This window comes from Hippoglossus hippoglossus, chromosome 19, assembly GCF_009819705.1.
Source record: "Hippoglossus hippoglossus isolate fHipHip1 chromosome 19, fHipHip1.pri, whole genome shotgun sequence".
Lineage (NCBI taxonomy): Eukaryota > Metazoa > Chordata > Actinopteri > Pleuronectiformes > Pleuronectidae > Hippoglossus > Hippoglossus hippoglossus.
The window spans coordinates 415,982-442,216 of NC_047169.1; the positions used below are offsets into that span (position 1 = coordinate 415,982).

The 26,235-nt window shown below is 44.9% G+C and overlaps 3 protein-coding genes across 10 annotated transcripts; all 3 read right to left on the reverse strand.

Moving 5' to 3' along the window:
- Nucleotides 1-2,711: 2,711 nt before the first annotated feature.
- On the reverse strand, nucleotides 2,712-7,547 carry LOC117752816 (microfibril-associated glycoprotein 4-like). 4 transcript variants are annotated; one of them, XM_034570461.1, is made up of 7 exons: nucleotides 7,403-7,547; nucleotides 6,908-7,008; nucleotides 4,667-4,825; nucleotides 4,066-4,104; nucleotides 3,898-3,994; nucleotides 3,559-3,729; nucleotides 2,712-3,133 (listed from the first exon to the last, which is right to left on the reverse strand). In XM_034570461.1, the coding sequence occupies exons 2-7, from the start codon at nucleotides 6,974-6,976 to the stop codon at nucleotides 2,871-2,873; spliced, it is 798 nt and encodes a 265-aa protein (XP_034426352.1). In that variant the 5' UTR covers nucleotides 6,977-7,008; nucleotides 7,403-7,547; the 3' UTR covers nucleotides 2,712-2,870. The 4 variants fall into 4 exon arrangements, with proteins under 4 accessions (XP_034426352.1, XP_034426351.1, XP_034426354.1 ...); XM_034570460.1 differs by having other exon boundaries at nucleotides 6,908-7,020; nucleotides 7,403-7,534; XM_034570463.1 differs by lacking the exon at nucleotides 4,667-4,825.
- A 3,082-nt stretch (nucleotides 7,548-10,629) lies between these two features.
- On the reverse strand, nucleotides 10,630-19,377 carry LOC117752819 (microfibril-associated glycoprotein 4-like). 5 transcript variants are annotated; one of them, XM_034570470.1, is made up of 8 exons: nucleotides 19,372-19,377; nucleotides 18,310-18,319; nucleotides 14,912-15,012; nucleotides 12,609-12,767; nucleotides 12,008-12,046; nucleotides 11,840-11,936; nucleotides 11,527-11,697; nucleotides 10,630-11,051 (listed from the first exon to the last, which is right to left on the reverse strand). In XM_034570470.1, the coding sequence occupies exons 3-8, from the start codon at nucleotides 14,978-14,980 to the stop codon at nucleotides 10,789-10,791; spliced, it is 798 nt and encodes a 265-aa protein (XP_034426361.1). In that variant the 5' UTR covers nucleotides 14,981-15,012; nucleotides 18,310-18,319; nucleotides 19,372-19,377; the 3' UTR covers nucleotides 10,630-10,788. The 5 variants fall into 5 exon arrangements, with proteins under 5 accessions (XP_034426361.1, XP_034426360.1, XP_034426359.1 ...); XM_034570469.1 differs by lacking the exons at nucleotides 18,310-18,319; nucleotides 19,372-19,377 and adding an exon at nucleotides 15,701-15,824; XM_034570468.1 differs by lacking the exons at nucleotides 18,310-18,319; nucleotides 19,372-19,377 and adding an exon at nucleotides 15,701-15,818 and having other exon boundaries at nucleotides 14,912-15,024.
- LOC117752809 (SUN domain-containing protein 1-like) lies at nucleotides 18,439-24,960 on the reverse strand. Its single transcript, XM_034570448.1, has 13 exons — nucleotides 24,838-24,960; nucleotides 23,989-24,041; nucleotides 23,700-23,914; nucleotides 23,347-23,589; nucleotides 23,023-23,103; nucleotides 22,878-22,939; nucleotides 22,652-22,796; nucleotides 22,295-22,582; nucleotides 21,450-21,534; nucleotides 20,981-21,096; nucleotides 20,148-20,315; nucleotides 19,986-20,078; nucleotides 18,439-18,965 (listed from the first exon to the last, which is right to left on the reverse strand). The coding sequence occupies exons 1-13, from the start codon at nucleotides 24,870-24,872 to the stop codon at nucleotides 18,849-18,851; spliced, it is 1,701 nt and encodes a 566-aa protein (XP_034426339.1). The 5' UTR covers nucleotides 24,873-24,960; the 3' UTR covers nucleotides 18,439-18,848.
- Nucleotides 24,961-26,235: the final 1,275 nt, after the last annotated feature.

Consider the following 26,235-nt stretch of genomic DNA (forward strand, 5'->3'; position numbering starts at 1 on the left):
TTTGAAATGTGGGAAAAAGAGGCAGAGTGTAGGGACAGAAAACAAACATTTAAACAGATGGCTAAGGTTGAAAAGAAGGAAACTGAGAAAGTTGAAAAGAAATCATATAGATCTCTGTATCCTCCCCTTACAGGGTGTGGCAGTCCTCTCCTCGACGCCTGCCTTCCTCCTCACCTACGACAAAACCCTCCTCCAGATGATATGCAGAGACCAGACTCCACCAATCAACGATCAGGCCCATCTCTGACTCCACCCACCGCTCTCCCAGTCTATGGAGACGGGGCAGCGGGAGGACTGAATGATGACGTCACCTCTTCCTCATCTTTAGGCTCTGCTTCCTTCTCGCCCATTGCAAACTCTGGCACAGCATTTGCCGTCCAGTTTGAAGTATTTTGCGGTGAATTCATGCCAACGGTGTCTGAAATCAGACGACTTCTAATGAAGAAATTAGGCCCCACTGACTTTGCAAAAATACGTCAGCACTGTGGGGGAGACCTCCGTCGGACTTCACCAGACTGGGATGATGCGGTTCATGCAGAATACGTCAATGCTCTCAACACACTCCTCAACGCCCTGAGGACCGCCTTCCCCAATAAAATTAACATGTCCAAAATAACGGAGTGCAAACAACAACCAGGCGAAACCGTAGGAGATTTCCTCACACGTCTGACCGTCCTGTTTAATCAACACAGAGGCATCCCCATACCTGACACCCTTGGCAACGAGCCAGGGGCTTATGACACACATCTGAAACAGGCCTTCCTGAATGGTCTGCTCCCCCCACTACGGGCAGACGCAGGCCACACCTGCATCGGGCTTGAGGATGCTCGCTTGACAGAGGGCAGACGACATTCTGAACATGCTGAACGTCAACACAAAGAAACCAAAGACAAAGCTCAGCAGAAAAAGGATCAACGGCTCCAGAAAGCACAGCTAACCATGATGCAGGCTGTGTCAGCCCTGTCAAGGCCACGCAGACAAGATAGCGCTGATAGCCGAGCGGGAGAGAGCTGCGCCGTGCGTGAAGGCGCGTGTTGCTCCAACCTGCTGCTCAAGGAACGAGCCAGTTTTGAGAATATAAGAAGTAGAAAGTACAGAAATTTGTGTTCAAATGTAGCGAGTAAAAGTAAAAAGTTGTCAGGGAAATAAATACTCAAGTAAAGTACAGATATGTGAAAAATATACTTAAGTACAGGAACAAAGTATTTGTACTTCATTCCTGTACTTAAGTAGATTTTTAGTGGAGACATGTGAGACACGTGAGACACATGAGACACATGAGACCCGTGAAGACACATGAGACACGTGAGACACATGAGACACATGAGACACATGAGACACATGAAGACACATGAAGACACATGAAGACACATGAGACACATGAATGAGACATACACTACCGTTCAAAAGTTTGGGGTCACCCAGACAATTTCGTGTTTTCCATGAAAACCCACACTTTTATTTATCAAATGAGTTGCAAAATGAATAGAAAATATAGTCAAGACATTGACAAGGTTAGAAATAATGATTTTTATTTGAAATATTAATTTTGTTCTTCAAACTTTGCTTTCGTCAAAGAATGCTCCATTTGCAGCAATTACAGCATTGCAGACCTTTGGCATTCGAGCTGTTAATTTGTTGAGGTAATCTGTAGAAATTTCCCCCCCCCACGCTTCCTGAAGCCCCTCCCACAAGTTGGATTGGCTTGATGGGCACTTCTTGCGTACCATACGGTCAAGCTGCTCCCACAGCAGCTCAATGGGGTTGAGATCTGGTGACTGCGCTGGCCACTCCATTACAGACAGCAGACCAGCTGCCTGCTTCTTCCCTAAAGAGTTCTTGCATAATGTGGAGGTGTGCTTTGGGTCATTGTCCTGTTGTAGGAGGGAACTGGCTCCAATCAAGCGCTGTCCACAGGGTATGGCATGGCGTTGCAAAATGGAGTGATAGCCTTCCTTATTTAAAATCCCTTTTACTTTGTACAAATCTCCCACTTTACCAGCACCAAAGCAGCCCCAGACCATCACATGACCTCCACCATGCTTGACAGATGGCGTCAGGCACTCTTCCAGCATCTTCTCACCTGTTCTGCGTCTCACAAATGTTCTTCTGTGTGATCCAAATCCAGAAGTAGTACACACCGTTGTAGGACATTTTCAGTTTCTTCGCAATTTCTCGCATGGAATAGCCTTCATTTCTAAGAACAAGAACAGACCGGCGAGTTTCACATGAAAGTTCTCTTCTTCTGGCCATTTTGAGAGTATAATCGAACCCACAAATGTGATGCTCCAGATACTCAACTAGCTCAAAGGAAGGCCAGTTCTATAGCTTCTCTCACCAGCAAAACAGTTTTCAGCTGTGCTAACATCATTGCACAAGGGTTTTCAAGGGTTTTCTAATCATCCATTAGTCTTCTAAGGCGATTAGCAAACACAATGTACCATTAGAACACTGGAGTGATAGTTGCTGGAAATGGGCCTCTATACACCTATGTAGATATTTCATTAAAAACCAGACGTTTCCACCTAGAATAGTCATTTACCACATTAACAATGTATAGAGTGTATTTCTGATTAATTTAATGTTATCTTCATTGAAAAAAACTGTGCTTTTCTTTGAAAAATAAGGAAATTTCTAAGTGACCCCAAACTTTTGAACGGTAGTGTATGACGACACATGAAACAAATGAAAAGACACATGAGACAAAGACATCAGGTCACATCAGATTTTTTGCGTCTCGTTTATTGAGGACATGCAGCAGGCGATGATTGACATCAGGGTTCAAACGTGTGATTTCTTTTGACTTTGACTGATGAAAGCGACAGATGTTGAGACAGATCAACATCTGGTCTGCTGCTGCTCCTGGAAAGTTACTCAGGCTGCACAGGACGGACCTTCATGACGATGGACTTCACAGAGTAGTCATGGGTGTTTTTCCAAGTGAGCCATGAAACTCCAACAGCATAGGGAGTCTTCTCCTGTCCCCAGCGGTAAACCCCATTAGGGTTTGCATGGTGACAGTTGTTGTACCAGAAACCTCCCAAGAAGGTTGAGGCACAGTTCTCAGGCCACCTGTCCTGGTCTCTGTCAAAGGTGGAGAACTTCATGCCATTGTGTGTCATCATGGAGTCTCCTACAGAGACACAGAGAAGACACAGAGAAGACACACAGAGGACACAGAGAAGACACAGAGAAGACACAGAGAGGACACAGAGAAGACACAGTGTTATAGACTGAAAATATCTGTAATCAACGAGGGATTTGTCTGAAGGAAACATGTCTCTGTCTGTCTCTATCTGTCTCTGTCTGTCTGTCTCTGTCTGTCTCTGTCTGTTTCGGTCTGTCTCGGTTCGATGCCGTCTCTCAGGAGGAGTGTCCATGGAAAAGATTTTAAATAGTTTTCTTTTGACTCAACAAAAGAACAAAAACATTTTTATTTTCCCGAATGAAAGATGATAAATGTTACACACACACACACACACACACACACACACACACACACACACACACACACACACACACACACACACACACACACACACACACACACACACTTACCTGCTCCTTTATCTGTGAATCCAGACACACTCAAGTTGTATCCGTTACACTCAGAGTCGACGGAGAACATCCTGTAATGCGCGGACGCTTTATTTCCCTCAAAGTCCTCCATGTCCACCTGTAACTCAAACTTCGTGGGTCCTGAGGTAAGATAGTGGAGGTTGTCCAGACCTGTGACCACACACACACACACACACACACACACACACACACACACACACACACACACACACACACACACACACACACACACACACACACACACACACACACACACACACAGTTGAAGGGGGTTGTGTATTAACAGTTCTCAGCTGTTCCTGTGGGTCCACTTCTCACCGAGCCAGTGTTCTCCCCTCACAGAACCAAAGCCGACCTTGTACTGAATCCAGGGCCGGTAGAAGTTGACGGTTCCATCCATCCTGGTCTGAATCACCTGAGCAGGTAAACAGTGGAATATGAATCTGACTGATTTGACGCTTATTGAAAGTCAGTAAAAATACTCACTGTCCAGGCTGATTGGTTTGGACTCATCTGACAGTACACCTGCAACACATCAGTACATGTGATCAATTCAAATGTTTCACTCACGTCTTTTTCACTTTCAACACGTTAGGTGACACTGACCAATAGAAGCCCAGAGATTCATCTGATACGAGTGATCATGCAAGAATCGAATCTGCTTCATTTAAACGTTTCCTCCTGAAACAGCAGCTGGATGAGAGTGAGTCTGATGTTTAGTGTGAACATGAGGAAGTTTCCTCCTTCTCTCCCTGAACGTCTGTTCTCTGTAACTCTGCTGAGTGGGTTCCATCTCCTGTGAGAAGAACTGACTGAGAGTCAGCTTCAACTGTCACAACCAGCTGCAGGTGAAGAGTGAAGCTGAACTGAGATCAGTTAGAAACACTCTGAAGTTATTAACAACCAGAGTTTATCTCCAAGATTCAGCAGGAAACTTTGAAATATGAAGAATTCTGAACAGCATCAATCCCCTCATGTGGCTGCAGGGGGTGCTGTTGATCAGTATCGGTGACATGTTGCTTTAATGATTCTACGTATGAGAGGTGAACATGTTTCTGTCCAATAATAAAAACACAAGTGGACGTACTTTGACTTGGAGGTTCTCTCCTGCAGGCTGGATTGAGTAGGAGCCGCTCTGGTGGTAATCTCCGATTTCATGGATCTGGCTGCAGTCAGTCGGATATTCTGCGACACGGCAGCTGATCAACGCTGGAGCCAAGAGGAGGAGGAGGACGACTTGAAACAGCTGGAACAGAACAGATGTTTTCAATACTTTGACCTCTTGAGTCATGGGGGTGTGGTCACAGTCAACAGAGGTGGAGCTTATCAAGATAAAGATCCACATAGTTTGTCCCCAAAGCCACAGCTCACAAACCTCTCGACAACAACACAACAGAAGATTACATGTTCCCTGAGTGGAGTATGACAACATGCATGAAACACGCTTATAAAACATGTATGAAACATGCTTATAAAACATGCATGAAACACGCTTATAAAACATGCATGAAACACGCTTATAAAACATGCATGAAACACGCTTATAAAACATGCATGAAACACGCTTATAAAACATGCATGAAACACGCTTATAAAACATGCATGAAACACGCTTATAAAACACGTATGAAACACGCTTATAAAACATGCATGAAACACGCTTATAAAACATGTATGAAACATGCTTATAAAACATGCATGAAACACGCTTATAAAACATGCATGAAACACGCTTATAAAACATGCATGAAACATGCTTATAAAACATGCATGAAACACGCTTATAAAACATGCATGAAACACGCTTATAAAACATGCATGAAACACGCTTATAAAACATGCATGAAACACGCTTATAAAACACGTATGAAACACGCTTATAAAACATGTATGAAGTACAGAAAAGAACAACTGATGGTCGACCGAGGTTTATGTCCAGACCTGGTCCTGACCTCCCCTAAGTTCTGTTGTTATAAAGTTGAGACATTTACATTAAGTTATTTTCTATTAAGTCGTGTTCAGCGACATCTAGTGGCTCAGATTAAAACTTGTCCATTCAGAGCCACCGTAGAAACATTAGAATTGAGGAGAAATAATCTGTTCACTCACCTTCATCATCAGTGTTGAGGAATTTTTGACATCCCACATAACTGTATATGTCACTATATATTATGTATAGTGTATATTCTATCTGTACAGGAGAATAGAGCCTGTCTGGTTCCACAGATCCTCCTTCTCTCTCTGAGCAGAACCCAGGTCAGGTTATAGATAAAGGACCAACAGGACATTGTAGTGTCTTCACTCAGGGACGTTCAGATCTAACTCAGAGGCTCCAGACAGAGACACCGACTCTTTGTGTGTTTCACCAGACGTGAGGACACAATGTGATTCATGAACACACACTTTACACTGAACTGTCCAATAGAATGCAAACACCTCCATGTAACAGAGAGAGGGACCTTCATGGGTGACGCAGGGTGAGGGAGATATACTGGGAGGCTGTGGGAGACATCTTCAGACTTGGTGGAGACAGTTGCTCATGTTACTCTCTAGCCATCAGTGGTGTATAAAGTACTTGAGTAAAAGTACAGATATCTTCCCTGAAAGTGACTCCGGTAAAAGTAAAAGTCACCCGTAAGAAAATGACTTGAGTAAAAGTCTTAAAGTAGCTCATATTAAATGTACTTCAGTATCAAAAGTAAAAGTACAAGTACCAAAATTAAAAATGCAAAGTGCTTTTTATAGTCTATACAGACACAAAAAAAAATAAAATTATTCGCTTCAGGCTTTATTTCTACTAATTATAACAAAAATCTACATATACTGTATAATTTTACAAATTCTGAACCCCAGATGCTGAGGTTCAAATAGTAATGGACTAGTGCATCTGAACTTCTGGGGACAACGAAGAAGCAACACAACAGAATGAACCAGTGCCTCGTGTGTCTGCCTGAGAACACTGATCAACCAGAGTGTAGCTGAAGACGATCAAACTTCACTCTCTAGAGGAAGTTAAACTCTGAACAAGGTTTCTGAAGGTTTCACCTGCGGAGGGATCATCACCGGACCAGCCTGCTCCACCCCGCTCGACCAAGCCGCCCGACCGACCTCCGGACTCTTAGGGCCTCGCGCTGCCCCCCCGACGGCAAACACGGCGGCGTGTTTGCCGTCGGGGGGGGGGGGCAGCGCGAGGCCCTAAGAGTCCGGAGGTCGGTAAATAAATACTCAAGTAAAGTACAGATATGTGAAAAATCTACTTAAGTACAGGAACGAAGTATTTGTACTTCGTTACCTCCCACCTCTGGTTAGTGTTTGTATATTGTTTCACCTTCTGGTCTCCTTGATGCATCAGCTGCTGCCTGACTTCTCCTTTCACCAGCTTCCAGGAAACTTCCATGACAAACAGATTTCTGCTGAAACTGGACTTATCTGAAAATAAAACAAAAACACAGTCAACCAATGAGTGAACTCACCCGTCTCACCTCACCCGTCTCACCTCACCCGTCTCACCTCACCCGTCTCCCCTCACCCGTCTCCCCTCACCTGTCTCCCCTCACCTGTCTCCCCTCACCTGTGTGAACTCACCTGTCTCCCCTCACCTGTCTCCCCTCACCTGTCTCACCTCACCTGTGTGAACTCACCTGTCTCCCCTCACCTGTCTCCCCTCACCTGTCTCCCCTCACCTGTCTCCCCTCACCCGTCTCCCCTCACCCGTCTCCCCTCACCCGTCTCCCCTCACCCGTCTCCCCTCACCCGTCTCCCCTCACCTGTCTCCCCTCACCTGTCTCACCTCACCTGTCTCCCCTCACCTGTGTGAACTCACCTGTGAGTCAAACTGAAGAGACGTCTTCACCTTCAGAGGAAACAGATAAACTGCTGTTTCTCCTTCTCGTCTTTTATCTGCACACGACTCTGTGACGTCTCATATGTAAACAAACCACCACATATTAGTGTAATGGGGAATTCCCCTGACCAATGTCTCACTGCTGTGATACTGTCTACCTGACAGGATGGAATCCTTATTTGGCGGTGTCTCACTGCTGTGACCTTGACAAACAGGATGTATGCCCTTATTCTGTGATGTTTCCTTCCAACTGCTACAGCAGACAGACACAGATGATGATTTCATGTCTTTTTTTCATATTATGAAACGCCTCTTTGTATAAGTTCTGGCTTTTGTGAACTTTGGGGCAGTTCCACTTTGAGCACCCGTGCTTGTTGTGTAACCTCTGCAGAGCTTACTATTAAAAAGACTCAAAGGCAACTCCAGTCTGACAATTTCATTATTTCAAACCTCAAGATGTCAGGATTTATGAAGCAGTTGGACCCGGGAGCAGAGTTTAACAAAAAGTGTATTTTTAATGGTAAAAAGTCTTAACAGAAAAATAACAAACGCAGGAATCTCAAAAGTCAAAACTGAAAAAACAAAAGCACACGAGAGAAAACACAGGAGAAGAGGACGGGAGGTCAGGAGACACGGGATACAGAAACACAGGCGATCAGGACAGGACATAATGACGACGATCCGACAAGGACAAAGGGAAAGCACAGAGACTTATATACACACACAGGGAAGGCAGAGGCAATTGGACACAGGTGGAACACATGAGGACTGGTGCAGAAAATCACAGACAGCAAGTGAAGAAAGAAAACACACAAGGAACAGAGACTACAAAATAAAACAGGAAACAGAACACAGGGAGTGGGCAAACCAGAGACACAGGAAACAACTCAGATACAACCATAAACACAAGGATAACCAAGAACACGAAGTAATAATAAAACAGAAAACACTCTTAATAAAGAGGCGGAAACACTAAAACAAAACACTCAAAAATACTAAACCATGACACAAGATGAATTTCCATCACAAACTTGGCGTCACGAACAGGATCCCTTGAAAGATCGTCTGGACCCGAGAAGTTTTCAGTGGCTGATCACCCGGGAGAGAAAATCTTCTGCCTCTACCTCCAACAGTGAAGAGAAGAGAGGGCCGAAACAACTGGGGTTCCGGACCTTCTTCACAGGGATCCAAAGACCTCTCTTTGGTCATCTTATATCTGGTGAGATGTTGAAATTCAGATTTTTCCTGACTGTTTAGGTGATTTCTCAAATACAAAATCAAACGTATTAATGATGTTAATCTGACTCATCCTCATGGCAATCATCCTAGTTGAAGGCATTTTTCCTGTTTTGCCTGAGAAAGAAACAAGGATTCGTGGAGACGTCCACGTCTTAAACTGAGTTTTCAAGGGAAATTGTGGATGAGTACGATTTCATACACTTAACTGATAAGGATGGGTAACAAGGGAAGTCAGGGACTTCAGAACCCAGAAAGTCCAAATGGTGGGCTTTATGGTTGCAAGAGTGAGGACGGGAAAGTGTGACATTTCTTCCAATATGGTCCAGAGACTTTGCTTTTCCTCATAACGGGTCATTCAGTGTCGAAAAAATTTAACTTTTAAGAGAGAAACTACTCGAGAAAGAGGAAGAATTAAAAAGCAAAAAAAAAAAAATCAAGGTCACAATGTGGAAAGACGATATTGTGACCTTGGAAGATAAAAAGAAGTGTTTTGAAATGTGGGAAAAAGAGGCAGAGTGTAGGGACAGAAAACAAACATTTAAACAGATGGCTAAGGTTGAAAAGAAGGAAACTGAGAAAGTTGAAAAGAAATCATATAGATCTCTGTATCCTCCCCTTACAGGGTGTGGCAGTCCTCTCCTCGACGCCTGCCTTCCTCCTCACCTACGACAAAACCCTCCTCCAGATGATATGCAGAGACCAGACTCCACCAATCAACGATCAGGCCCATCTCTGACTCCACCCACCGCTCTCCCAGTCTATGGAGACGGGGCAGTGGGAGGACTGAATGATGACGTCACCTCTTCCTCATCTTTAGGCTCCGCTTCCTTCTCGCCCATTGCAAACTCTGGCACAGCATTTGCCGTCCAGTTTGAAGTATTTTGCGGTGAATTCATGCCAACGGTGTCTGAAATCAGACGACTTCTAATGAAGAAATTAGGCCCCACTGACTTTGCAAAAATACGTCAGCACTGTGGGGGAGACCTCCGTCGGACTTCACCAGACTGGGATGATGCGGTTCATGCAGAATACGTCAATGCTCTCAACACACTCCTCAACGCCCTGAGGACCGCCTTCCCCAATAAAATTAACATGTCCAAAATAACGGAGTGCAAACAACAACCAGGCGAAACCGTAGGAGATTTCCTCACACGTCTGACCGTCCTGTTTAATCAACACAGAGGCATCCCCATACCTGACACCCTTGGCAACGAGCCAGGGGCTTATGACACACATCTGAAACAGGCCTTCCTGAATGGTCTGCTCCCCCCACTACGGGCAGACGCAGGCCACACCTGCATCGGGCTTGAGGATGCTCGCTTGACAGAGGGCAGACGACATTCTGAACATGCTGAACGTCAACACAAAGAAACCAAAGACAAAGCTCAGCAGAAAAAGGATCAACGGCTCCAGAAAGCACAGCTAACCATGATGCAGGCTGTGTCAGCCCTGTCAAGGCCACGCAGACAAGATAGCGCTGATAGCCGAGCGAGAGAGAGCTGCGCCGTGCGTGAAGGCGCGTGTTGCTCCAACCTGCTGCTCAAGGAACGAGCCAGTTTTGAGAATATAAGAAGTAGAAAGTACAGAAATTTGTGTTCAAATGTAGCGAGTAAAAGTAAAAAGTTGTCAGGGAAATAAATACTCAAGTAAAGTACAGATATGTGAAAAATATACTTAAGTACAGGAACAAAGTATTTGTACTTCATTCCTGTACTTAAGTAGATTTTTAGTGGAGACCCGTGAGACACGTGAGACACATGAGACCCGTGAAGACACATGAGACACGTGAGACACATGAGACACATGAGACACATGAAGACACATGGAGACACATGAAGAAACATGAAGATACATGAGACACATGAGACACATGAAGACACATGAAGACACATGAAGACACATGAGACACATGAATGAGACATATGACGACACATGAAACAAATGAAAAGACACATGAGACAAAGACATCAGGTCACATCAGATTTTTTGCGTCTCGTTTATTGAGGACATGCAGCAGGCGATGATTGACATCAGGGTTCAAACGTGTGATTTCTTTTGACTTTGACTGATGAAAGCGACAGATGTTGAGACAGATCAACATCTGGTCTGCTGCTGCTCCTGGAAAGTTACTCAGGCTGCACAGGACGGACCTTCATGACGATGGACTTCACAGAGTAGTCATGGGTGTTTTTCCAAGTGACCCATGAAACTCCAACAGCATAGGGAGTCTTCTCCTGTCCCCAGCGGTAAACCCCATTAGGGTTTGCATGGTGACAGTTGTTGTACCAGAAACCTCCCAAGAAGGTTGAGGCACAGTTCTCAGGCACTGTGTCCTGGTCTCTGTCAAAGGTGGAGAACTTCATGCCATTGTGTGTCATCATGGAGTCTCCTACAGAGACACAGAGAAGACACAGAGAAGACACACAGAGGACACAGAGAAGACACAGAGAAGACACAGAGAGGACACAGAGAAGACACAGTGTTATAGACTGAAAATATCTGTAATCAACGAGGGATTTGTCTGAAGGAAACATGTCTCTGTCTGTCTCTATCTGTCTCTGTCTGTCTGTCTCTATCTGTCTCTATCTGTCTGTCTCTGTCTGTCTCTGTCTGTCTCGGTTCGATGCCGTCTCTCAGGAGGAGTGTCCATGGAAAAGATTTTAAATAGTTTTCTTTTGACTCAACAAAAGAACAAAAACATTTTTATTTTCCCGAATGAAAGATGATAAATGTTACACACACACACACACACACACACACACACACACACACACACACAAACACACACACACACACACACACACACACACACACACACACACACACACACACACACACACACACACACACACACACACACTTACCTGCTCCTTTATCTGTGAATCCAGACACACTCAAGTTGTATCCGTTACACTCAGAGTCGACGGAGAACATCCTGTAATGCGCGGACGCTTTATTTCCCTCAAAGTCCTCCATGTCCACCTGTAACTCAAACTTCGTGGGTCCTGAGGTAAGATAGTGGAGGTTGTCCAGACCTGTGACCACACACACACACACACACACACACACACACACACACACACACACACACACACACACACACACACACACACACACACAGTTGAAGGGGGTTGTGTATTAACAGTTCTCAGCTGTTCCTGTGGTTCCACTTCTCACCGAGCCAGTGTTCTCCCCTCACAGAACCAAAGCCGACCTTGTACTGAATCCAGGGCCGGTAGAAGTTGACGGTTCCATCCATCCTGGTCTGAATCACCTGAGCAGGTAAACAGTGGAATATGAATCTGACTGATTTGACGCTTATTGAAAGTCAGTAAAAATACTCACTGTCCAGGCTGATTGGTTTGGACTCATCTGACAGTACACCTGCAACACATCAGTACATGTGATCAATTCAAATGTTTCACTCACGTCTTTTTCACTTTCATCACGTTAGGTGACACTGACCAATAGAAGCCCAGAGATTCATCTGATACGAGTGATCATGCAAGAATCGAATCTGCTTCATTTAAACGTTTCCTCCTGAAACAGCAGCTGGATGAGAGTGAGTCTGATGTTTAGTGTGAACATGAGAAAGTTTCCTCCTTCACTCCCTGAACGTCTGTTCTCTGTAACTCTGCTGAGTGGGTTCCATCTCCTGTGAGAAGAACTGACTGAGAGTCAGCTTCAACTGTCACAACCAGCTCCAGGTGAAGAGTGAAGCTGAACTGAGATCAGTTAGAAACACTCTGAAGTTATTAACAACCAGAGTTTATCTCCAAGATTCAGCAGGAAACTTTGAAATATGAAGAATTCTGAACAGCATCAATCCCCTCATGTGGCTGCAGGGGGTGCTGTTGATCAGTATCGGTGACATGTTGCTTTAATGATTCTACGTATGAGAGGTGAACATGTTTCTGTCCAATAATAAAAACACAAGTGGACGTACTTTGACTTGGAGGTTCTCTCCTGCAGGCTGGATTGAGTAGGAGCCGCTCTGGTGGTAATCTCCGATTTCAGGGATCTGGCTGCAGTCAGTCGGATATTCGGCGACACGGCAGCTGATCAACGCTGGAGCCAAGAGGAGGAGGAGGACGACTTGAAACAGCTGGAACAGAACAGATGTTTTCAATACTTTGACCTCTTGAGTCATGGGGGTGTGGTCACAGTCAACAGAGGTGGAGCTTATCAAGATAAAGATCCACATAGTTTGTCCCCAAAGCCACAGCTCACAAACCTCTCGACAACAACACAACAGAAGATTACATGTTCCCTGAGTGGAGTATGACAACATGCATGAAACACGCTTATAAAACATGCATGAAACACGCTTATAAAACATGCATGAAACACGCTTATAAAACATGCATGAAACACGCTTATAAAACATGCATGAAACACGCTTATAAAACATGCATGAAACACGCTTATAAAACACGTATGAAACACGCTTATAAAACACGCATGAAACACGCATAAAACATGCATGAAACATGCTTATAAAACATGCATGAAACACGCTTATAAAACATGCATGAAACACGCTTATAAAACACGTATGAAACACGCTTATAAAACATGCATGAAACACGCTTATAAAACATGCATGAAACACGCTTATAAAACATGCATGAAACATGCTTATAAAACATGCATGAAACACGCTTATAAAACACGTATGAAACACGCTTATAAAACATGCATGAAACACGCATAAAACATGCATGAAACATGCTTATAAAACATGCATGAAACACGCTTATAAAACATGCATGAAACACGCTTATAAAACACGTATGAAACATGCTTATAAAACACGTATGAAGTACAGAAAAGAACAACTGATGGTCGACCGAGGTTTATGTCCAGACCTGGTCCTGACCTCCCCTAAGTTCTGTTGTTATAAAGTTGAGACATTTACATTAAGTTATTTTCTATTAAGTCGTGTTCAGCGACATCTAGTGGCTCAGATTAAAACTTGTCCATTCAGAGCCACCGTAGAAACATTAGAATTGAGGAGAAATAATCTGTTCACTCACCTTCATCATCAGTGTTGAGGAATTTTTGACATCCCACATAACTGTATATGTCACTATATATTATGTATAGTGTATATTCTATCTGTACAGGAGAATAGAGCCTGTCTGGTTCCACAGATCCTCCTTCTCTCTCTGAGCAGAACCCAGGTCAGGTTATAGATAAAGGACCAACAGGACATTGTAGTGTCTTCACTCAGGGACGTTCAGATCTAACTCAGAGGCTCCAGACAGAGACACCGACTCTTTGTGTGTTTCACCAGACGTGAGGACACAATGTGATTCATGAACACACACTTTACACTGAACTGTCCAATAGAATGCAAACACCTCCATGTAACAGAGAGAGGGACCTTCATGGGTGACGCAGGGTGAGGGAGATATACTGGGAGGCTGTGGGAGACATCTTCAGACTTGGTGGAGACAGTTGCTCATGTTACTCTCTAGCCATCAGTGGTGTATAAAGTACTTGAGTAAAAGTACAGATATCTTCCCTGAAAGTGACTCCGGTAAAAGTAAAAGTCACCCGTAAGAAAATGACTTGAGTAAAAGTCTTAAAGTAGCTCATATTAAATGTACTTAAGTATCAAAAGTAAAAGTACAAGTACCAAAATTAAAAATGCAAAGTGCTTTTTATAGTCTATACAGACACAAAAAAAATAAAATTATTCGCTTCAGGCTTTATTTCTACTAATTATAACAAAAATCTACATATACTGTATAATTTTACAAATTCTGAACCCCAGATGCTGAGGTTCAAATAGTAATGGACTAGTGCATCTGAACTTCTGGGGACAACGAAGAAGCAACACAACAGAATGAACCAGTGCCTCGTGTGTCTGCCTGAGAACACTGATCAACCAGAGTGTAGCTGAAGACGATCAAACTTCACTCTCTAGAGGAAGTTAAACTCTGAACAAGGTTTCTGAAGGTTTCACCTGCGGAGGGATCATCACCGGACCAGCCTGCTCCACCCCGCTCGACCAAGCAGCCCGACCGACCTCCGGACTCTTAGGGCCTCGCGCTGCCCCCCCGAAGGCAAACACGGCGGCGTGTTTGCCGTCGGGGGGGCAGCGCGAGGCCCTAAGAGTCCGGAGGTCGGTAAATAAATACTCAAGTAAAGTACAGATATGTGAAAAATCTACTTAAGTACAGGAACGAAGTATTTGTACTTCGTTACCTCCCACCTCTGGTTAGTGTTTGTATATTGTTTCACCTTCTGGTCTCCTTGATGCATCAGCTGCTGCCTGACTTCTCCTTTCACCAGCTTCCAGGAAACTTCCATGACAAACAGATTTCTGCTGAAACTGGACTTATCTGAAAATAAAACAAAAACACAGTCAACCAATGAGTGAACTCACCCGTCTCACCTCACCCGTCTCACCTCACCCGTCTCCCCTCACCTGTCTCCCCTCACCTGTCTCCCCTCACCTGTCTCCCCTCACCTGTCTCCCCTCACCCGTCTCACCTCACCCGTCTCACCTCACCCGTCTCACCTCACCCGTCTCCCCTCACCCGTCTCACCTCACCTGTCTCACCTCACCCGTCTCACCTCACCTGTCTCCCCTCACCTGTCTCACCTCACCCGTCTCCCCTCACCCGTCTCCCCTCACCCGTCTCACCTCACCTGTCTCACCTCACCCGTCTCACCTCACCCGTCTCACCTCACCTGTCTCACCTCACCCGTCTCACCTCACCCGTCTCCCCTCACCTGTCTCACCTCAGCTGTCTCCCCTCACCCGTCTCCCCTCACCCGTCTCCCCTCACCCGTCTCCCCTCACCCGTCTCCCCTCACCCGTCTCCCCTCACCCGTCTCCCCTCACCCGTCTCACCTCACCCGTCTCCCCTCACCTGTCTCCCCTCACCTGTCTCCCCTCACCTGTCTCACCTCAGCTGTCTCCCCTCACCCGTCTCACCTCACCTGTCTCCCCTCACCCGTCTCACCTCACCCGTCTCCCCTCACCCGTCTCCCCTCACCTGTCTCCCCTCACCTGTGTGAACTCACCTGTGAGTCAAACTGAAGAGACGTCTTCACCTTCAGAGGAAACAGATAAACTGCTGTTTCTCCTTCTCGTCTTTTATCTGCACACGACTCTGTGACGTCTCATATGTAAACAAACCACCACATATTATTGTAATGGAGAATTACAATATCCCCCCCCCCCCCCCCCCCCCCCCCCAGACTGCTAGGAGCCTGGGTGTGACACTCGACAGTCGACTCTCCCTCACTGCCAACATCACCGTTCAACAGAACAAGTGCCTCTTGTGCCTCTGCCTAAGAACTCGAACCACAGTTTAACCTGGCAGAGCGCCGAGAAGACGATCAAACTTGACTCTCTAGAGGAAGTAAAACTCCTAACGTAGTTTCTGAACCACATATTAGTTTATTCTAATGTCGCTCACTAGTTCAGTTGTTCATTTAAAAACTTGAACTCGACTCTCCCTCACTGCCAACATCACTGCCAACAACACGTTCAACAGAATAAACAAGTGCCTCTTGTGTCGGCCTAAGAACACTAACAGACCAGTAGACCTGTAGATTCATGCTGCACAACATCGGGAGAATACGTCCCCTTCTGAGTGAGAAGGCAGGTTCTGGTCCAGGCTCTGGTCCAGGTTCTGGTCCAGACTCTGGTCCAGGCTCTGGTCCAGGCTCTGGTCGTCTCACACCTAGACTACTGCCCCCCCCTCCTGGCAGGTCGACCTGCTGCTGCCACCCGACCTCTGCAGCTCATCCAGAAACCAGCAGCTCCACTGGTCTTTAACCTGAGTTCACTCACGCTCCTCTGCTCCTTCACTGGTTACCAGTAGCTGCATCCGTTTCAAAACACTAGTACTTGGTACCGTGCTGTGACCGGATCGGGTCCAGTCTACATCCAGGACATGGTCAAACCTCACACCCCAGCCCGTCCACTCCGCTCTGCATCGGCCAATCAGCTGCTCCCTCACTGCGAGGGACAGCTGTCACTCAACAACATCAGGACTGTTTCCTGTCCTGGCTCCTAAACGGTGGAACCAGCTCCACATGGACATCAGGACAGAAAGTCCACACATCTTCCTCCAGCCTGAAGACACTTCTCTTCAGACTACAGCTTGAATAAAAGTTTAAACTAACAGTTTAGTAGCACTTAGATGTCACTTCCTTATAGAACTTTGGAGTTTGTCTTTCTTGAAGAAATGGTACTTTCCTGATTCTTGTTGTTCTGGTTTGTTCCCTCGTGGTTGATGCACTTATTGTGAGTCGCTTTGGATAAAAGGGTCAGCTCAATGAAATGTAATGTCAAAAACTCATGGTAACATCATAAATATAAAGTCTCATTCAGAATAAGGTCAATAGTTTATATTATAATAATCATATTGGTGTCCATGGAAATGTCATTAAGATTCCTGTTTAAATATTTAAAGAAACAACAAAGAAAGTAATGAAATAAAGAAAAAGTTGATTTTGGACGGATAGCGAAGAAAAACAAATATGTTAAACGCTTCAGGAGAACAACGTACGTTGAAATAAAAACATGTTTGTTCAACAAATCGCCCAAACACACTCAACTGAAGGCAGGTCCCTAACGTCACCTCAGCTGATGTTGACTCAGCTCAGCTACGTGTTTTTATACAATATGAACCAATGCTACTGTTAATGGTTAGCTGCATTAGCTACATTAGCTACATTAGCTGCATTAGCTACATTATCTGCATTAGCTGCATAATCTGCATTAGCTACATTAGCTGCATTAGCTACATTATCTGCATTAGCTACATTATCTGCATTAGCTACATTAGCTACATTAGCTGCATTAGCTACATTAGCTGCATTAGCTACATTAGCTGCATTAGCTACATTATCTGCATTAGCTGCATTAGCTACATTAGCTACATCATCTCCAAACTCTCACTGAGAGAATATACACTATGCAGATGGACGTGGACCGATAATCGATCAATATCGTTAATAAATGCAGATAAAAAATTACTAATATTCCGAATATGTCAGACTTTGTTTCTGATCCTGGAAAAAACATCAGTAGAAATTTGATTAGAACAGAAAAAAAACTTTCAGAATTAACACGAGATCTGTACAAAGCGTTTTGACTGTTTTCTTACATTTGAGGTTTGTCAAATAAAGTTATTCAGTGATAAATGTATAATCCACTAAACAAATATGATATAGACATTTTTAAATTCCTGTCACAAAACAGTGAAATCTCATTTTTATATCTTAGCAATGGAACAGATTAAAAAAAAGACATGATTGTCAAATGTTATTGAAACATAAATGATCAAGATCTAATAAATCATAAGGAAATAAAACTGTTGCACAATACAACCTGAAATATTGATGTCTTCTTGAAAATGGATCAAATAAACTGATAAAATGAAAACTATTCAGCTGAAGACAAAAGTATTGACAGCAGAGTATAATATTCTTTATTGATATTTATCTGCTCTATACCTTTGATCGGAGCAGATTTGAACATGCCTGTCGTGGGTCGGCAGATGTAAACATGTTTTAATGTGTTGCTCTGGACCAGATTATCCAATCATTTATTTCCTAGTAAAAAGACACATTTATTCAAGTTCTCTAAAAACAGGAATCATGTTTCCTCCTGAAGAGACTTTGGTTGTTCTGTGTAAAACAAACGTTATTTTCTACTGACAAATTATTTCTTTGTGTAACTGAAACTTAAAGAAATGTATTTTCCTGAAACTCTGAAAGATCCGAGTGCATTAATCTGCTCAGAGGCCACATGGTTAAATCATTCTTTATTAAAGCGTCAACAGGAGGAACAATTAAAACATGTTCATGGATGTGTTGATACAAAATATGAGCTGATCCTATAAAACTGTCTGTGTGACAAAGTCAAAGATAAAAACCTATAAACAACAAATACAAAACAACGCAGATATAAAAATAACTATGGACAGAAAAGTCAAACTCAAAGTCGTCAGAGTGACGTTACTCCACAGGAAAGCCACGGCGCTCGGATCACGCCTGAAGGGGGCGGGGTTACCGTCACTGTCGAGACTTTGATCAACAAACTCAACTTTAAACTGAAGTGCGTGGAGGCTCAGGCACAGTCAGCAGCCAATCATCACCGAGCAGCACAGCTTCATTTCAAAACCTCAGTTTGACTCTGAATGTGTGAAGGTCGTCCTCAGACGTCACTGGGCGACCCGTGCACTCTGAAACGGTAAATGCACGTGTACTCCTGGTGGCCCCAGTTGGACAAAACCTTCACCTCGATGATCTGGAACATCTGATCGTTCTCCTCCTGTTGAAACAGAAAATAATGATATGAACGCAGTAAAGTCACGGATAAAGTTTGGCTTCATCAGCGTATTGACTCACCCTCATCACAATGATATATTCAACAGTCGCAAAAAGTAAAAGATAAAACAAGAAGTTCAATTTAAAACGTTTTTAGAACAAAATAGACAATTGTTCATTTAAATACTTGAATCATTGGAAGGAAAACACTCCTTCATATTAAAACTCATGGTAACATCATAGATATAAAGTCTTATTCTGAATAAGGTCAATAGTCTATATTATAATAATCATATTGGTGGCCATGGAAACGTCATTAAGTTTCCTGTTTAAATATTTAGAAAAACAAATATTATGTTAAAGAGTCGTAAACGCTTCAGGAGAACAACGTACGTTCAAAAAAACCAAACATGTTTGTTCAACAAATCGCCCAAACACACTCAACTGAAGGCAGGTCCCTAACGTCACCTCAGCTGATGTTGACTCAGCTCAGCTACGTGTTTTTATACAATATGAACCAATGCTACTGTTAATGGTTAGCTGCATAAAAACACGTAGCTGAGTCAGCATCAGCTGAGGTGACGTTAGCTAATGCAGCTAATGCAGCTAATGCTACAGTTTCACAATCGTTTCAGTTAAAATATGGAGAAAAACTAGGAGACAATATTTCCAGAAATCAAAGCAGAACACGGACATGTGTGATTTCACTCATCAGATTTGATCTTGGTCACAAAAAATGAAGATTGTTTGTTTTGGATGCTATAATAAAAAGAAAGAAAGAAAGAAGTGAGGCGTCATGTTGTCATCACACTTGTTAAACTCCTACATAAGAATAAACATCCTCTGATCAGGATAAATGAACATGTTGCTACAGCTGCTTTATTCTTTTTACATAACATTAAATTATTGTCAAAACTTCACTGATGTTGAGAACGTGGATCAACCCGACAACTATTTTTAGACTTTTCTTTCTGAGTTGAAATGCATGTTGGGTAAACAGGAGGCCGCTGCAGCGACAACTCACAGTGGCGGCGTAGGTCTGCAGAGCTTCTCCATCCTCGTCATACGTGTACACGCCCAGCAGCTTCCCTCTGTCCTGACGCTCGTCATCTAGACCCTGAAAACAAAGCCGTTCAGTAAAAAACAGAATCTCCGAGAGGGCGCTGGTGATGGCGTTGACTCTTACGTAGACGCTGAAGTCTCGGGGAGCGCTGTGCAGCGCCCCACTGGGTGCCAGGGCTTTGGGGATGTGCTCCAGGGAGAAGGCCGTGGGGAGGATCCTCATGGAGAGACGGATCACCAGGAAACCTGTGGAGCCTCTGAACGCCCAGCAGTTTCCTGGATGGACGTCCGGCTACAGGAAGACAGCAGGGCGGCGTTTATCAGGTGTGAATAAACTGTTGATGACGCTTGTGTATATTAGTTTTTGCTCATGTGTAACAGGGCTGATGAACAGATGGGGAAGGATGAACAGGGTTGGTGGTAGATGCTAAAGTTGAGACAGCGAGGATAAAAGAGTATGATGACTATGACTATGATGGGGGGGGGGGGGGTGACATGTGTGTGACTCGACAAAGTTCAGTTTTTAAACAGAGTTTAGCCCAGGCCACCGTAACAACACAAAAAACACAACATGCCTCCATACTGCTCGTGTGGTGTCATGCAAGTGTCCACAAGCCCCGACTTCCATATCCGACTGGAAACGAGGTCATTTACACCACGTCTTTAGCCTGAATGTCAACAGGAAGTGGCTGAGCTAGTGGACGTAGTCACACGGTGGCGTGTCCGACGGTCCGTGAACGCACCTCGTAGGAAGATATCAGACGTTTAGGTTAAAAACTGTAAATGACATCGTTTCCAGTCAAATGATTGTTGTGGCTTCTGGACACTTGATGACATCTGACCAATCAGAAGACAGAAGGTTCTTGTCTGGGTTTTCTGCTTCACTTTATTTTTTGTATGAAAAGTAGAAACTGATGTGACGACAGCAGTGCGATGTGTGATTGACAGGTGTGTTACCTGGATGACAGTTCGAGGAGACTGAGAGAAATACCAGAGAGGAAGTCCGAACAGACTGAGCAGCGCCGCCTTCGTCTCGTACGTCTCAGAGCAGCGAGTGCTCAGAACACTGCCCCCTGCAGGAATGCCGACGTGTTAGTAACCTCAAATAAATGTGGACGACATCACAGCTCCCGAACCACCTGGTTTTAATGAGTTATTCGACGTGTAAAAACAGTCCGAGACGTCATGATTGATGCGCATGTGCGGACTGGACCTTTATACCACGGCTCCGCTCCATGACCACTACTGCACAGACACACAATCACCACATGATGGCAGCCTTCGCATCAGATATTTTAGCTTAATTTCTGTGCAGTGGAGTTGACTCATCGTATTTATTTATTCTAACTCTAACCTGAGATTTTCTAACAATAAAGAAATAGAGAAAATTACGGGTCCGACACGAACACCGAGTTTATCTCCTGACCTCCAGACTCCAGAGCGTAGTCGGCGAGGCCAGTCTGGTCCTGGGAAAACAGCCGCAGAGCGTTCTTCACGATCACGTGGACATCCTGGAGGAGACGACACAAAGGTTATTTAACTTTCTAGAGCTGTAAACAGGGAAAATACCTCTGAGCAAAGTAAACATAGGATTAACAGACGTGTTTGTCCAGCGTCCACAACATGAAAATGATCGTAACAACGCAAATATGAATCATTCTCATTCCTCAGTTCTGATGATTTAAGAAAACTAACAACCACGAAACAACAGTTTGCAGCAGGTTCGGCGGCGTCATCAAACAGAATCGCTTCTCCGAACACGACCACTTTTAATAACAGTCAACGTGAGTTGAGGTTCTTCCAGGCGTATGAAGGACTCACATATGCTTTGTGTTGGCGCTAGTGACACGTGTAATGGCATCATGATGAGTTTCCTGGCTCATATGCTAACTTGCTACGCTAGCTGTCAATGCTTAAAAAAGAAAACAAGACATAAAATCTGGGTTCTGCAGCCGACTCTGCTTCCTCAGCCTCATTCTGACGTCACAACATGTGTTAGCATATATGGGATTTGATTGGCTGGTTTCAGCTTCTACCTCACGCAGCAGAACCACAAAGCAGTTCTGCTTAATTAGTCAGTGAGCTTGTTTAGAGACCGAGGCTAGCCGTTTCCAGTCTCTATGCTACGCTAAGCAGCTGCTAGCTAAAGAATCTGAACCCGAGACTCTGAATGACGGAGAAGACAATTTAACTTTTCTTTTCAAAGGGTCTTGATCCTGAATAAAGGAAAGATTTTTATTTAAACTACATTTGAAACTGTAACCCCCTCACCTCCGGGGTGACGGTGTCCCCGGCAGTCCCGGTGGTTTGCAGGACGGTCTCTCTGACCTCCTCGTTGCGATGCTGCACCAGCTGCAGTTTGATGTTCTGCAGGATGCTGCGCTCCAGAGACGACAGCGCCACCTGCAGGTCAGCCCTACTGACATACTGCTGCGACAGCCACTGGAGGAGCGACTCTGGGAGAGTGTCGGAGTCTCCTCCGCCCGCCACTGTCACCTGATTCCCATAAACGAGAGCCCGAACCTCCTCGCGCACCTGAGCGGAAACCTGTTCCGAGATCTGACCAGAGGAAGAGATTCAAAAAAGTTAAAGAGGCGAACCTCCCAGCTAAATAACTTCTCTTCTCACCGTCTGCTGGACTCCATCGAGTTGTCGGCAACGGTCCTTGAACCCAGACAGACCGTCCACATCCCGCCTTACGTCCTCCAGAGCCACCTCCAACCTCGCTACCTCCGCCAGCAAGGCGTCATGGGACTGACGGTCCACACCCATACTGAAGGAAGTTAGAAAAGAGAAACTTCTTTACTCAGTGTTTTCATCCACGTCCTCAGCTTTACGTTGCCTAGTTGTTTACCTGATGGCAGCAGGAAGTGTTGACTGTGGAACGGACGCAGCTTCTCGCCTCCACTGATCCTCCTGAAACACAATATCGTCCTGTCACTGCGTCTGATGATCGATTCTTATGATGAACAGTAGAATCTGTGGTCAGACGCTCTCACCTCTGTTTGAGCCGCCAGCAGCTGCAGCTCCAGCTGATCCAGACGAGACGATAGACTCTGCTGCTGCGACAGCTGCTGCATCTGCACACAGGAAGACGACGCATATCCCATCATGCTCAGCAACCTGCTCTGAACCTACAGTTGGGCCTCTGAACTCTCATGTTTTATACTCAGTGAAGCATCACATGAGTCTTCTACTGCCCGACTGATAAAATGTAATTGAGGTTTGATATTTTACAGATTAACCGTAAACTTTATTATAAATAACTATGAATGAAAAGAAAACTAAATGACCACATCCGGGCCGTGCGTCCGCTCTCTGACCTGCTCCCTCTGTCGCTCCTCGTCCAGTCGCCTCCTCAGCTCGGTCAGCTCATGGTCGATCAGGCTGCTGAGCCATAGCTGCAGGTCGTCCTCGCCGCTCCGAGCAGAGACGCGCTGCTGGAGGTCGGCGTACAGCCCGAGAACCTCCCTGTGTCTCTGCTCTGCCTGCTGCCCTGCGGCCTCCACACGCCCCCACAGCACCGTCAGACTCTGCTCCAGGCCGACGAGCCGGTCCGACTCTTCCTGTCAAACAATGAAAACTGGATTTAAAGAAATAGATCTGAAAGGCTCTGAGGTAAATAGTTAAAGACATGAACCTTTCTCCCTCTACCAGCTGAACGTGGCGTCACTACCTCCTCGGCTGGTGGAGGTCGAGGATAGAGCGGCTCCTCATACAGCTGCACCTCCCCTGACCCCTCTGCAGCGTTCTCCGCTGATGGGCTCTGTGAGGACATGAAGCTGTACATGGAGGACAGAGCGGGGACGTCGGAGACCACCTTCGTCCAATCTGTGATGTTTAAAGCTGCGAGGATGGACTGTATGCCGGCGAGGCCAAACCAACATGGGCCTGTAGAGGAAGCCAAAGAAAAGCTCAGTCTGAAACTGCAAACATGACATTTATGATGAGGATGTGAAACTCACCGATGAGGAAGAGCAGCAGAGGAACAAGGAACAGGACAAATCTGGGCGGGGACCTGCAGGAAACAACGTCTGGTTAATTAACGAACGATGACGACTGCGGTCTTGACGTCCCTGAAACTGTCTGAATCGTGATGTTCTCAGGTTCCCAACCTGCGTTTAAACTCGCGGTGCAGACCCAGAAGCTAAATGAGCAGGGTCACGTTCAATCCAACATTTTGCTTCAGTTTCCACGTTGAATGTTAGCCTGGTGATTTAGTGGTGGTGTCCATGGTGATGCGATTCTGTCCAATCAACAGCGACGTGTATATAAACCTCGCCGTATTAATGGATTGTAAAGTTGTGTACAGGTGCTGCAGCTGCTGTTTGGTTTGACATCAACTGAAGATGTTAGGAGACGTGTTTGTATTTTATAATGAAGTTATTTAATGAATAATGGTTAGACAGAGACAAGTGTAACTCACACAAAGTCCTGTTTGATGTGGAGTTAATCAATTAAACAAGTTTTTTTTAATTAAAAATATTTTGCTCAAACCGAGATGATATTTTGATTTTTCATTTAGGCAACTCCAACTGTCTTTATTCATCTGTGGACATAAATTTCATCTGGTTAATAATGCAGCCGCCAGACGTCTCATCAAATCCACCCACAGAGACATTACTCTGATTTCAACTTGAGGTAAATCTTAGAATTGAAATTTAAGAGTTTTTTTTACTTTCAAGGCTTCGTTGTAGCTCAGTACATTTCTGATCTTTTGATACCACACATGTCCAGTTGTGACCTAATTGTTGTTGATGACATGATGTCCCACATAACCACGGTAACAGGACAGTAAAAAAAAGAAAACTTGCCGAGTCAGTAGGACGGCACGATCAGGAGCAGTCATGTGATGCCATCTTCTGCTGAGCCACCGGAGGATGGCACCTCCTGTTTTACCTGCAGACACACACAGGAGAGAGGAGCAGTGAAGTTGTCAGCAGCAGGTTGAACACGGCGGTGGAAGGTTGTCACGTGACTGAAGCTGCTGAGATCAACTACAGACACGAGATGCAGAGAGCAGGTGAGGACACCGGGCCATTATCCTGGTTCTGTAAACACAAATCTGCTGCAGAGCCAAGAACGACCAAACATTTACTCAAGAAACAGAGACACAAAGACAGACGCACTCTGAGTATGACTTGGTGTTTTATGATTAAATGAATCTAGCGTTAAAAGCAGCAGCTGATGATTTGATTCTTGTTTGTTGAAATGTTTCTGGAGAGTTGTGCACGTGATGACGTGCGCTGACACCTGAGCTGTGAACACGCTGAAGCAGAGACAGTATTAAAGTGCTGAAGCACTTAGATCTTATTTTTATACCAGGAAGAAGAAGAAGAAAGATCCAGACACTTATTCTACCTTTGTTTTGATCAGTAATTGACTCATGAGTTTGAATCAGTGAGAATCCGTGACGACAGTTTTCATATGAAAGGAAACTTATTGATAAATTTCACGATTCAAAATCTTCCTGAAATAAAGAATCTGAAGAAACAGAAGCTCGTCTGTTTTATTTCACAATTTGTACGTTTAGTACGATCAGTGATGGACACTGACGTCATTTACAGAGTCTGAGCAGGAGGGATCGTGGAGTGTATGGAGACACGTGAGACACATGAGACACGTGAGACACATGAGACACGTGAGACACATGAGACACGTGAGACACATGAGACACGTGAGACACATGAGACCCGTGAGACACATGAGACCCGTGAGACACGTGAGACACTTGAGACACATGAGACACATGAGACACGTGAGACACGTGAGACACATGAGACACATGAGACACGTGAGACACATGAGACACGTGAGACACGTGAGACACTTGAGACACATGAGACACATGAGACACGTGAGACACGTGAGACACATGAGACACGTGAGACCCGTGAGACACGTGAGACACATGAGACACGTGAGACACATGAGACACGTGAGACACGTGAGACACTTGAGACACATGAGACACATGAGACACGTGAGACACGTGAGACACATGAGACACGTGAGACCCGTGAGACACGTGAGACACATGAGACACGTGAGACACGTGAGACACATGAGACCCGTGAGACACATGAGACACGTGAGACACATGAAGACCCGTGAGACACATGAGACCCGTGAGACACATGAGACACGTGAGACACATGAGACACATGAGACACGTGAGACACATGAGACACGTGAGACACATGAGACACGTG

What these genes read in the sequence shown, in the direction of transcription:
- LOC117752816 (XM_034570461.1), bottom strand. Translation starts at nt 6,976, where the DNA reads ATGGAAGTTTCCTGGAAGCTGGTGAAAGGAGAAGTCAGGCAGCAGCTG. An exon ending in TGCATCAAGGAGACCAGAAG is followed by an intron (nt 4,826 to 6,907) that starts GTGAAACAATAT and finishes GTTCTGTTCCAG; the next exon opens with CTGTTTCAAGTCGTCCTCCT. An exon ending in CAAACCAATCAGCCTGGACA is followed by an intron (nt 3,995 to 4,065) that starts GTGAGTATTTTT and finishes TTACCTGCTCAG; the next exon opens with GTGATTCAGACCAGGATGGA.
- LOC117752819 (XM_034570470.1), bottom strand. Translation starts at nt 14,980, where the DNA reads ATGGAAGTTTCCTGGAAGCTGGTGAAAGGAGAAGTCAGGCAGCAGCTG. An exon ending in TGCATCAAGGAGACCAGAAG is followed by an intron (nt 12,768 to 14,911) that starts GTGAAACAATAT and finishes GTTCTGTTCCAG; the next exon opens with CTGTTTCAAGTCGTCCTCCT. An exon ending in ATTCACAGATAAAGGAGCAG is followed by an intron (nt 11,052 to 11,526) that starts GTAAGTGTGTGT and finishes GTGTCTCTGTAG; the next exon opens with GAGACTCCATGATGACACAC.
- LOC117752809 (XM_034570448.1), bottom strand. Translation starts at nt 24,872, where the DNA reads ATGACTGCTCCTGATCGTGCCGTCCTACTGACTCG. An exon ending in TGCTGGCGGCTCAAACAGAG is followed by an intron (nt 22,940 to 23,022) that starts GTGAGAGCGTCT and finishes ATTGTGTTTCAG; the next exon opens with GAGGATCAGTGGAGGCGAGA. An exon ending in GGGACACCGTCACCCCGGAG is followed by an intron (nt 21,535 to 22,294) that starts GTGAGGGGGTTA and finishes CGTCTCCTCCAG; the next exon opens with GATGTCCACGTGATCGTGAA.